Source organism: Lagenorhynchus albirostris, chromosome 4 (genome assembly GCF_949774975.1).
Source record: "Lagenorhynchus albirostris chromosome 4, mLagAlb1.1, whole genome shotgun sequence".
Classification (NCBI taxonomy): domain Eukaryota; kingdom Metazoa; phylum Chordata; class Mammalia; order Artiodactyla; family Delphinidae; genus Lagenorhynchus; species Lagenorhynchus albirostris.
In genome coordinates this window covers 50,605,474-50,619,003 of record NC_083098.1, presented here as the reverse complement: position 1 = coordinate 50,619,003, position 13,530 = coordinate 50,605,474, and the positions used below count along the sequence as shown (strand labels likewise).

General features: G+C 38.5%; 1 protein-coding gene across 1 annotated transcript in view; it reads left to right on the top strand.

The window, feature by feature from the left end:
• The window catches only part of SLC4A4 (solute carrier family 4 member 4), a 347,265-nt gene that overhangs the window by 271,844 nt on the left and 61,891 nt on the right, over positions 1-13,530 (top strand). Inside the window, exon 15 of the mRNA XM_060148054.1 lies at positions 12,229-12,299. Within this exon, the coding sequence (XP_060004037.1) occupies positions 12,229-12,299 (71 nt within the window). The remainder of the gene's footprint in view (positions 1-12,228; positions 12,300-13,530) is intronic.

Sequence of the window (13,530 nt, the reverse complement as noted above, 5' to 3'; positions counted from 1 at the left end):
GAGCTTTATGGTTCATCTGGGCTAGACAACGTAAATAAGAAAGGAAAGGAAAGGAAGAAACAAAAGAAAGAAATAAAAGAAGGAATATTATGTTCTTGGAGAAGATTTATATTCTAGGGTTAGGAAAGACATAAAATTAACTTGTTGGTAAGGAGTATGATTCTATACATCTTAGCACTTTAACATCCATCCTGCTAAACCTGAGTCAGCCTCAGAACCTTGTCACAGAACAGTGCTCAATTTGGTCTTTGGAATTTTTTCTTGGAGTAATTCATTATCACTTTATAATATGGAAGGCATTTGGGGAAAAAAAGATTTACTTTGGGGAAAGTTGCTTTACATCTGCTTTGGTAGAATGAGGGGTAGACATTTGTGTCAGACAATTAAATGCTAATAGTGCTTGTGATCCCTAGTTGTAACATTAGCTACAGGTCATCGTCCCTTAAAATAAAAATTGACATACTTTTTGACTAAGGTCTTGTAGCAGCAGAAGCACAGCAGCGTATTGAGGGCTGTGTAAACCTGGGCTTAAACATAGGGCACATCCATGTAACAGCCATTTATCTATACATTCTAAGGAAAAACCACTTACTGTTTACAGTAAAACAAACATGGTTTTGTTATAGACTAGAATGCAAGATGCTTAATTCAAAAGCTCAACAAGAACTATGAAGAATTTTAATGCTTGTGCAGGCTGTGTCAGATGACTCCTGGCTATTTTGCTGGTATATCTGCCACCTTCTCTGCCACTTTGGTGGAGAAGTCTTATAAGACCCATATGCATCTTGAGAGGTGAGAGGAAAGAGAACAGTATCTCCCTAAAAATGGGTCAGTCAGTGACACTGGTGAAAAGATAGGGCATTGTTGGGTTTTGCACTTATGGATTCTTCTTGTCTTGCTTAAGGAAAATCAGCTCACATTAAAATAAATCCCATGCTTATTAAAAGCAAGCAGAGACAGGTAAAAAGTGGAAATTTGAAGATTCAGGCAACATGGTTGCCGTAGATATAAAGACCTATTATTGTTAAGATGTATACTGATTAGAAATATTTCAAAATTTAAGAAGTGTTTGGAAAAGAGTAAGCACTTAATACATGACAGATATGATTAGAACCAATTAAATATCCTCCCCAGAGAGACGCAGAAAATGTGTTGCCGTTACACAACTCCTAGAACTCTTCCTGGGAGAGAAGGGGGTAAAACTCCCTCTAACCGTGCATCCTGGACATTGCGGGGGAAGTCCAAACTACACACATTCAGAATATCGGATCACAGACATATTTAATTGTGGGATTTTGAACTTTCCTTTTTATTTATTTGTTTCTATCTATCTATCTATTTATTTGTGGAAAAGTCTGTGTGCTGACTTCTTAGGCATTCTGAGTAATCATACGTTAAGACTTTCTAGAGGAAAAAATACACTACCAGCTGTTTGGAGGTTTAAAGTGTTCATGAACCAAATGAGGACTTTGTCAGCACACCTGTCACAAAGATCTCCCTAGTGTCAGCCCCACACCTACCTGAGGCTATTGGCAACTTGCATTCATTGTTTTAATTGGATGCTGGCAGAGAAGGTAATTTGAAACCAGGGAAGACATATCTGAATGCATTTTCATTGTGAAAAGTACAACAAAAATTTTACATGTGATTTTCCTTCCAAGAAATTTCTGTTTTCTTGAGAAAGTGATATTGAGGCTTGAACCGATTTTACCCATGCATAGCAAGTGCTGGCTGAGGGGGTGATAGATAACTTTTCCTTTGACCTGTTTTCCCTAGGTTGTATAAAAAGTCTGTCCTAAATAGCTAGGAGCTGTCTTGGAAGGATTCTGACCATTCCACTAACTCTAGGGGTTACCAATAAAGCAGCGTAGCAGGGCTTTGAAGTCAGAAAATCTTGTATTCAAGTCCCTCTTGGCTAATGCCCAGTGCGTGACTTTGGGCAAGTTCCTTTACCCAAGGAAACTTTGCCTCATCTTCCTTACCTATAAAATGGGGTTAATAATAGTATCTTCCTTAAAGAATTGTTTTGAAGAAAAAAATGAGGTCTTACAGACAAAGCATTTAGGACAGTTTCTAGTAAGTAATTAAATGTTAACCATATAACAACCATTATTATTGCTGTTGTTATTTATTAAAATTTAGGGTTCATAAGTATGAATGACAGGACAAGCAAACCAGTCTTCATCATCCTCCATTCTAAGCAAATGTTGTTGGGCAACTGGCTCATTCTGCAGCGAGACGGTTGGTTGCACCCCTTAGTTTTAGAGTCGTTCAGACGAGTGGCACTCATGGAAGATATGTATGTGAATGTGAGCGATTATTTAATCCATGGAGATGAGATCTGTTTCTGGTATGGAAAAAGGCAAATGGTTATTTGCATTTTCAGGACAATCTCATGTTTTACAAAACCCTTTTTAAGATGAATGATCATGTATTTCTCCCATAACCTTAGTACTTTTTGATAGAAGACTGCATAGACCCACCATAAATTTAGTTCTTCATGACAACAAACTGAAAACCAATAGTGAGAATAATACAGTTGTATATACAGCTAGAGTAAGCGTTCTAAAAACAATAAAAGACTGGTCTTTCATCGCAACACGTACTCCTAGTAAAAGAATTCAATCAATGAGCCAATAATATTTAAACTGGCTGATGACTTGTTTTTCAACACTGGGACAGTATGTAAGGATGAACCAGCAACTGCGCAGATGGAGTCGTGATCCTGCAAACTGAGGAATGATTTTACAGGAAAGGAAATAGGGGTCACTTAATCTCTAAGAAAACTATATCCATGGCCACAATAATATTGTGGCTTTTTTGGTGCTTTGTGAAGACAACTCTTCTTCCCCCCTTCCTGATCTTTCTTGTTCTTACTTGCTTTCATAAAACTTCATCATCTCCTGAGTTTCCTTTTCTTAATGCACCTTTTCGTCCCTTCCTCCTGCCCCCATCTGCTGCTCAGTAACCCGTCATACACCCAGGTTCTCATTTATTGAAGAACTAAGGAAGCTCAGTTGCAATTGCTAGGAAAGTTAGCCATGAAATTTGACATATCAGTCAGGTTTTTATTAGCACCTGGTTTTTGTGCTAGCATTCTCTTTTCCTAGAAATAGGATAGTTATTAATTAATGTATTAATAGAGGTAATAGATGTTCTATTTCCCACTATGCCTTGATGGTTACATAGCAGAGGGTATATAGGAAAGAAGATGATTCAGTTCAAAAGCCCAGAATGAAAACTGAACAATATCCAGTTGAAGGACAATTCACAATATTTCATTCATCACCAACATCCCAATTTAGAAAACTGTTAGTGTGATAAAATATAAACCATAAATTCTTTGGAGTAAAGGAAACTGAGTTTGAATTTTAGCTCTAGTTAGCAGTGTGACCTTGGGCCAGGCTGATTTCCTAATGTCATTGTTTTATAATCTGTGAGCTGGGTTAGTAATTGTACCTACTCTTAGAGGTTACTCTAAGGATTAAATGAAATAGGATATGTAAAATTGTTTGGCACCTAATAGTAAAAATTTGTTGCTTCTCTCATTTCTCACTGTCCCACAAAAGATGCCCCAGCAGTTAAATCTTTTAGTTGTATTCTTTTAAAGGGGCTCACACGTTTAACTTCCCTAGAAACGGAAGTTAAATTTAAATTTCCATTTTAAAATTCAATTTAAATTTTAAATTTTCCTAGGAAAAGATATTGACTAGGCTTCACTGTAAGCTTACCAACAAACAAACAAAAACTAAGGTACTGTTGTAGATAAATATGAAACATTGAAGTGGTATTTAAAGGGAAAATGTTAAGGAGTTCAGTGTATCATAGTTAGATCATTTAATACTATACCCCTGAATCTCAAGACTACAAAAGTGTTGTACACTGTACACAGTCATGTTGAAAAAGGCTTTAAAGTCCCAGAGGTGAGATACCTAGTTCTTCTAAGAAGAGTCTATCTACGTAATTCATTCAAAAACATTAATGCGGGCTTCCCTGGTGGCGCAGTGGTTGAGAGTCTGCCTGCTGATGCAGGGGACACAGGTTCGTGCCCCGGTCCGGGAAGATCCCACATGCCACCGAGTGGCTGGGCCCGTGAGCCATGGCCGCTGAGCCTGCACGTCCGGAGCCTGTGCTCTGCAATGGGAGAGGCCGCAGCAGTGAGATACCCGCGTACCGCAGAAAAAAAAAAACATTAATGCTAGAATTCTGTAAATAGGGAACAGGACGTAGACTTTCCTCCTTCTTTATCCCCCTCTCCTTCTCTTCCTTCTCCTGCCTTTTCTTCTTCCCCTTCTGCTATCAACAGAAATTTGAGGGTGCAGTTCATTGCTTTTTAAGAATTGTGCTACTTGCAATGAAGCAGAACACACACCACACACTTACACATGCATGTACACACACGTACACACATATATACACACTGCTTTTTATAAAGTGAGTTGCTTTTTAATTAGTGTTAATTACTTTTTGAATGAATAAGTTCAGAAATTCATTCGACCTAGACTTTATAAGTAAATTTCTACCCTAGTACCTTTGTTCATTTGCCTAATATGTCAGGGTTGCAGTGACTATACACTCAAGGGCATTGTTAATATTTTGGAAAGGGTCAAAATAAATTTTCTGACCAGGTGTTGGTTTTGTATCTGGAGGGGAAAAAGGCTTGCTAAATATGATAAACACATTAGAAAAGCAAGGAAAATTGCCTCAAGGGGATAGACACTATACTCTTAACAGCAGGGGTATATCTTATCGATTCAGTGTTGACTGTTCCAGGGAGAACATGCTTAGTAATGGATGAATGATTAAGAAGAATAAAGCCTTTCTCAGGCACCGAGTGCATCACTGTCTGTAGTATCTCTAAGTAAAACATGGCCTTTTTCCTGGCATGAAACTGTCAGACCAAGTCAAGTGATTGGAAGTAAGCATGGCTTCCATTTCCACACCTTGGTTATATTTACAGCATGAGGAGGCTTCCAAATGCTTTAAAACTATCATCACTAGAGTGGAATTTCGTTACCTTTTTTTGTATATAATTTTTCTATTATCTTAATAAATTCTATGCACCAGTATGTCATAACCATTAAAAAGAACTGCTGGATCGTGTCTCCTGTGGTCCCATATTATAGTCAATATGTGCTTCATAATTAGCCCATTAAAAGAAAATTAGGACATAAAAGATAACCCTAATTCATCTTCCATGACCTGCATCATATTCTATGCAGTTTTATTTTTATTTTGTCATTCCCTCTTTTGCTTATACAGTGGGTTTAAGTCATAGACCGAGGGTTGAACAGGAGGTGCAAGGCCTTCTGCTGTAGCACTGCTTAGGCTTGCATTTGCCAAGATACTTTACCAGCGCAGCTGACATTTTGTCATTCATGGTAACATGGTCTTTTGAGATAACCATGGATATTTGAAAGACCCATCATTTTAGTTTCCTTTTATTGACCTAACCTATGTTTTAGCAGTTTCTGTATAAAGCTTGCAGGAATCAGAAAAGGAGAAGCAGTGTATCTGGATAATTACCAGACCTGGGTAATTCTCTAGCTTTGGGTTTGAATAAAACCCAGATTTGGAAAATGTCCCCGAGAATAATGTCTAGGCACATCCTAAGTGTAATGATGGGTGGGTATAGAAGAGAAGTTTTTGTGAAAGTAGTGGCTAAATATATCCAGCTTATTACCAGATAGTAGCTCAGCTCCAGTGCAGCATCATAGGTGAGCATGTGAATAGAGTGTTCACGGATTAAAGAACATCTTACCTTGAACTTGTCTAATGACAGTGGAAATCTCAAGCATGAAGTTTTGGTAAACATACTTAGGAAAACAAAAAGGATAATAACAAGAAATAGTGAGTAAAAACTTCCTATTAATTTTGCTTGTTTTAAGACTTAAGGCTGAGATCGTGGCAGGTAATTTCCCAAGAGCTACTTCTTCCAAAGTTTTCCTCCTTCACTTTGTCATCCCTACAAAAGCCATTTTTGTCCTTTTATTGACCTGGAAACTTAAAGCATAAATATTTGACTTTATCAAGAGACACTCGTGTGCTCAAGTTATCCAGAATCCTTAAATACATCTGACATGACCATGCAGGCCAGACACTCTAAATTTTATTCTGTATTTATTTTCCAGTTACTTAGTTGCCTTAAGATGTTGCTTACATAGAATGGAATAAAACATTAAAGGTTTATTATCATGGAGAATACTCTTAAATTTTTTCTTATTCAGAGCAGGTTAATCAGTTCCACCCTAAGAAGCTATGTTGAAGGTATAAATTCAGATTTGACTAACATTTATTAAGCACCATCCAAATGCCAGACAGTTTACTACTGGATTTTAATAAACTATATTTTAATATATATAATATTTTAATAATATATATGTATCTTTGGGTGGTGAAGCTAATAGTAATCTTAGCTATATTTATTTAGAGTTTAACTGGTACTGGGCACTGTGCTAGCAGTTTTGCCTGTATTGCCTTATTTAATCTGCACGGTAACCTTATGAGGTGGATGCTATCAAATCCAATCTCACCATTGCGGAACCTGTGGTCAAGAGGAGTGAGGTAATGTTCTCAAGTTTATGTGGCAAGGGAGTTGGGGCCACTGTGCTTCAGAAGGTGGAGCAGCCAGCATTCCAGCGCAGTTCTCCTGGGACTCCTTTCTCTGTACTGTGAGGTGATGGTGCTTCAGAGCAGGCAAATCTGCCTCGTTGGCCGGTTAGCCTTGACCTACTTGACCTGTTAGCCTCAAGTGAGCTTTGGTGCCTATTTCTGATGGTACCATTTCTGCTAACGTGTAAAGCGGAGGATTCATGGGGTAGTTCCTGGTGCCAGGTCACTAGAGGATAAAGAAGAACAGCCTTAAACAGTACAGTTGATATGCTCTACATAGGAGGTTTATATCATTGATGTGTGTATATCACCTCCTTTTTCTCCTCGTAGCTCCTGCAGCTTGTTCTTTCTCTAGATCTCTCATTAAACACAAAGACTAAAAGCCAGCTTAAGGTGGAAAAGTCACAGACACATTTTTTTCTTTTTTTAGTATTTATTTTATTGACAATTGATTTACAATGTTGTGTTAATTTCTCCTGTACAGCAAAGTGGTTCTGTAATACATATATATATACATTCTTTTTCATATTCTTTTCCATTATGGATATTGAGTATAGTTCCCTGTGCTATACAGTTGGACCTTGTTGCTTATCCATTCTCTATATAATAGTTTGCATCTGCTAATCCCAAACTCCTGAGCCTTCCCTCCCCCACTCCCCCTCTCCCTTCTCAACCACAAGTCTGTTCTCTGTGTCTGTGAGTCTGTTTCTGTTTCATAAGTAAGTTAATTTGTGTCATATTTTAGATTCCACATATAAGTGATATCATATGGTATTTGTCTTTTCTCTTTCTGACTTACTTCACTTAGTATGATAATCTTTAGGTCCATTCTTGCTGCAGCAAATGGCATTATTTCATCCTTTTTAATGGCTGAGTAGTATTCCATTGTATATAGGTACCACATCTTCTTTTTTTTTTTTTGCCATACGCGGGCCTCTCACTGCTGTGGCCTCCCCCGCTGCAGAGCACAGACTCCGGACGCACAGGCTCAGCGGCCATGGCTCACGGGCCTAGCCGCTCCGCGGCATGTGGGATCTTCCCGGACTGGGGCACGAACCTGCGCCCCCTGCATCGGCAGGCGGACTCTCAACCACTGTGCCACCAGGGAAGCCCTGTACCACATCTTCTTTATCCATTCATCTATCAATGAACATTTAGGTTTTTCCATGTCCTGACTATTGTAAATAGTGCTGCAATGAACATTGGGGTGCATGTATATTTTTGAATTACAGTTTTGTCCGAATATTTTCCCAGGAGTGGGATTGCAGGGTCATATGCCAACTCTATTTTTAGCTATTTGAGGAGCCTCCAAAATGTTTTGCATAGTGGCTGCACCCATTTACACTCCCACCAACAGTGTAGGAAGGTTCCCTTTTCTCCACACCCTCTCCAGCATTTGTTACTTGTAGACTTTTTAATGATGGCCATTCTGACCAGTGTGAGGTGGTACCTCACTGTAGTTTTGATTTGCATTTCTCTAATAATTAGTGATGTTGAGCTCTTTTCACATGCCTGTTGACCATCGGTATGACAGACACATTTTTAAGCATCTAGTACTGTGTTCATTCCTCCATTCCAGAGGATCAGCTAGAATTTGATACACAGAAAGGAGGATCAAGACGTGAAAATCCAAGGAATGTAAAATGATCAACCTGTGTAAATTACCTGAAACCAAGTATGGGACACAGGCTGTCCCAGTGACAGTTGGCTCGTTCTAAATTAACCAGGTTCCTAGAGCAAAATGTTTCTTTTCTTCATAAGCCATGGTGCTAAGCAAATAGTGAAGACACAGAGTGCAGTGTGTTTTGGCTTTTCCATTTCACCGTTCCAGAATCCTAATTAAGGATATTACAGATTCTACACACAAGATCATTCTGCAATTGGTTAACAAAATATTTGCATTGTATGTGTCTGGATCCAAGTGGTGACCAAGGGCTCTTGTAGATCAAGTTTCCAATTGGAATTGATCATTCTCTCTTCTATGAGCTTAAAGAAATTTACTTTTAATCTTTTTATGGGCTCTGCCATATCCTGCCAATATGTCTATTTATAGAAGTGCTTGTTTATATATTTATTTGGAAGTCTTTCTCTTGAAGCAGCTACTTATTAAAATAAGTAGGAAAAGTATATACTTCTTACTTTTGTTTTGATACTGGTCTTTTGTTTTTTTTGTTTCTTTTTTGTTTTTTTTTTGTTTTTTTTTTTTGCTGTACGTGGGCCTCTCACTGTTGTGGCCTCTCCCATTGTGGAGCACAGGCTCCGGACGCGCAGGCTCATCGGCCATGGCTCACGGGCCTAGCCGCTCCGCGGCATGTGGGATCTTCCCGGACCGGGGCACGAACCCGTGTCCCCTGCATCGGCAGGCGGACTCTCAACCACTGCGCCACCAGGGAAGCCCATGATACTGGTCTTTTGGGATTTTGAGAGCCAATGTGCATAGCTTGTCTCAGAGGCATACTGAAAAGATGAAAGAAACTTGGATGAGCAAATGGACATGTATCCAGAACTCGAGAGTGGTTACTAAAAGTTCAGATTGGAACTCGTGGTCTTTATTATCTGTCATTCATTTCACAAGGAAAGAGCCTGGAATACCTTCCTCCTCCCTCCTCACTACTTGTTTCACACTAGGCAGAAAAGTGTGTTGCAAAAAAGACCTTCACTCTGTTACGACAGGAAGCTCATAAAATTGCATCAAAGAATCTAGCTCAGGAAGGGCAGCTTCCCAGACACCCTCTAAATAGTGCCTTTGATTTCTCATGTGCTGTTTTCCTTCAAATGCTTAGACAGGTCAGACATTTCTATTTACAGTAGAGAGATCCACATCATCTAACGTTGGTGAATCGTTATCTCCCACCTTGAATTCTGTGGCCACATAAATCATCTTGATTTTGATGAATAGAAATATTGGGTGGGAAAAGGAAGAATGATGGACAAGGTTTTGGTACCAGCTCTACTTCTGGTTGAGTCTGTAATCCTGGGCAAGAAACCTGGCATATCTTGCCTCAGAGTCCCATCCACCATAAAACGGGTATAAAAGTATACCTGGGGCTTCCCTGGTGGCACAGTGGTTGAGAGTCCGCCTGCCGATGCAGGGGACACGGGTTCGTGCCCCGGTTCGGGAAGATCCCACATGCCGCGGAGCGGCTGGGCCCGTGAGCCATGGCCGCTGAGCCTGCGCGTCCGGAGCCTGTGCTCCGCAATGGAAGAGGCCACAACAGTGAGAGGCCCGCGTACTGGTAGAAAATAAAAAAAACAAAACAGTATACCTGTTTTGTGCTCTTATATGTTGTAAAATGAACAAACGGAATAATGTAAGAAAATGTACTTTAAGCCTTTTAGAACAAAATAGTAATAAGATTCTAGGTTTTACTACTAATAATTTACTAACATCTTCTTCCTTCAGGGATTTATGTTTTGTCTTACTCTTTGGGCCAAGCATCCTTTATCCTATTTTGATTCTTTCTGTGACCTATAATGAAACACAAAGAATGAGAAAATAGAGTCTGCACGTGTGCTTGTTTTACCGATGAATTAGGGAAGCCCTGGCGGCAGCTAGCAAGAGGTTAAAAGTTTAACAATTCCAGAGCCTTCAAAGATCAGAATGGATTGCAAAAAACTAGGACGGAAGCTAAGTATTTTCTCCCCTTTTGTTTTCCTTATTTCAATTCTTTTGCCTTTATCTGTTGTCATTCATTTGTAGTCATTGAATGACCCCTTTCCTAGCTTCTCTTACTGACAGTAAACAATTGTCTTTCAGCTTTATTGAAGTATAATTGACAAATAAAATTATATTTAAAGCGTACAACATGATGATCTCCTTATGTGTATACATTGTGAAGGGATTCCCACTAATTTAATTAACATATCCATCACCTCACATATTTATTTTGTTTTATTTGGTGAGAACACTTAAGTTTTACTCTCTTAGGAAATTTCAGTTCTATGGTATAGTATTATCAACTGCAGTCACCATGTTATAATTCGATCCTCAGACCTTAGTTCTCTTACAACTGAAAATTTGTACCCTTTTACCGACTCTCTATTTTCCCCACCACCCAACCCCTGGCAACCACCAGACTTTTTTTTTTCCTAAGATTCCATCTGTAAATGATACCATGCAGTGTTTGGCTTTCCATGTCTGACTTATATCACGTAGCATAATGTCTTCCAGGTTCATCCATGCTTTTGCAAGTGGTAGGATTTCCTTCTTTTTTTTTTTTTTTTTTTTTTTTTTTGCGGTACGCTGGCCTCTCACTGTTGTGGCCTCTCCTGTTGCGGAGCACAGGCTCCGGACGCGCAGGCTCAGCGGCCGTGGCTCACGGGCCCAGCTGCTCCGCAGCATATGGGATCTTCCCGGACCAGGGCACGAATCCGTGTCCCCTGCATCGGCAGGCGGACTCTCAACCACTGTGCCACCAGGGAAGCCCTCCTTCTTTTTTAAGGTTGAATAATTAACAAATATTTTTGAGTTCCTGTTAGTTAAGTGCCAGACTGGGCAGATTCTGGGAAAAAGCAGTGAGCAAGCCATGCCCCTTTTCTTCTTCCCTCAGGGATCTTATATTCTAAATTGAAACAGTCAAATAAACCTGTTTGTTTCGTCTTAGAAGTTTATAAAAGTGAGACCTAAAACATGGCAAACTAAGAAGACAGGCTAGAGGTCTGGGGGCTGGGTTGGGGGACACTCTGGGACCAAACAGTAATTAGCAATTTGGATGTTAAATGAACTTTGTGAGCCTCAAAGACAAAAACTTGGTAAGTGTTGTTTCATAATATTTCCATAAATGAGGGATAGTCTCTGCATAACAATTTATTTTCTAATACATAAAGCTTCAAATAATAGGAAAAGAGCTTATCCGATAAAGAAAAATCTTGTAATTATAGAATACTTTTTAAATCCTATGTTTTAATTTTAGACTCATAAGTAGAAAGGAAGCAATGAAATATTTCAAAGAGGAGGGTTGGTTTAATAAATAAACTAGGTTCTTCTGCAAGTCTTCATAAATCTTCATAAATCTTCATAAATCTTCATAAATCTACAAATGATACCAAACTGTATGAAAATAATTTAAAAATTAGATTAAATATTCATGCTCATTATAATAATACATTATATATAATTTATTATTTAGCACTTTTTTGTTTTCACACATTTTGCAAAGATATACTCTCATATGAATTCCAAAAAGTTCCAAAATCAGCTGATTCTTAATTAGTAAAGCTTCAATTCATGAGATTTGACTGTGCGTGAAGCCAGTGATCAACTTCCTCACTTATTAACAGCCATTTCTTCCACTAGGCAAAATATATTGAGTGCCTTTTAGTAACATAGAAGTGTTGGGTTTTTGTTTTTAAACCTGAAACAAAGTACAATATCATCTCCTTAAATATTTGTCGTTGTTTCTTATCAGATTAGAGCACAAAAGACGTCCAAATTTTTGGTTGTTTTATGTAGGTGAAAGGTGAATACAGTTATAATAAAGAAAAACTTACTGTGCCTTTATGTTGTTATTGAAGACATTTTTTTTAATGCCTAAGCCTGCCTGTTTAGATTCCTAAATATGCATATAGGTCACTTTAATTTTATTTTTACAGTAAAAAATGGTCTTTTGCTTACAGTTAATATCTCCATGTCAAATGATACCACATTGGCTCCTGAAGATTTGCCAACTGTTTCTTCTACTGACGCAGTAAGTGGCTTAGTATTTCAGATCATTTGCATATTGTACACTCTAATAATATTCATAATATGATGTCTCCCACCACTCAGCAAGCCTAGTCTGAACACATATTTAATAGTCAGTGATGGTAGAGGGACAAGAAAAACATTTTCTGTACTCTAGTCAGCTTTTTTTCCTTTTCTTTTTTCTTTTAAACTTAAGTGCACTTAAAGTGCAACATACTTTTCAAACCTTCTCAGGAATTTGACTGTTATGTCCATTAATTGTCACCTTGAAATATTTTCACAAGGGAAAGTGAGCGAAGTTGCAAAGTGATAGCGTAGTATCCTCTCTTTGTTTCTAGTACGATTACGAATTCTTCTGACTAGCAGATGGTGCTGTGTTCCCTTCACTGAGGGTGACTGTAGCAGGACACTTCCCGTGTCACTTAGAAAGGACCGTGCCTCTGTCACATGATATCCTTTCCCATGGCTTGTAACCAAGGATCTTTAAGGGACTGGAACTAAGCTTTAAAAATGAACTGTTTTGCATGGAAGGTCGCACACTGGAAGAAGACTTTTGTGTTAGAGAAAAAGGGGAAAGTGCTGTTTCAGACTTGTAATTGTGTTCCTTCTACACTGGATATGGAATCTTACCAAAGAATATCAATCTCTCAGTTATAAAGACAGAACCCATACATAATACTTTGTATTGATCGAGTGCCCATCTCTCAGGAGACCAGAACACTTCTGCAGATATTATATAATCAGTGCCCACAACATCCCTTTCAAAGATTATGCTTTGTATCTTTCCTGGACAACTCTCACTTGACCCTGTTTCTCTCTTGTTTTCATATTCAATGGCTCTCTTGACTTCTTTCCTTACTGTTTTCTCTGACTTTCTCCAAACTTTGCCTCTCTGTTTCTTCCATGTTTGAGAGCGTGTGTGTGTGTATGTGTGTGTGTGTGTGTGTGTGTGTGTGTGAGAGAGAGAGAGAGAGAGAGAGAGAGAGAGAGAGTGTGTGTATATGAGAGTATGTATATGTTTTAAAGGCCACATATAGAAGAGAGTTCAGTTTTCAATCTTCAAGCCAGTCAGCCAGCCTAGTGCCTAAAAGGATGTGACTAAAACACAGAGAAAAATACTTCCTTCTAGACTTTTAAGGAATTTAATTAAAATCTAATTAAAAATTTAAAATATATATGTAACTAATTAAAACAGTAAGTTCATTTGCAATAAAAATTAATACAATACTTCCAAT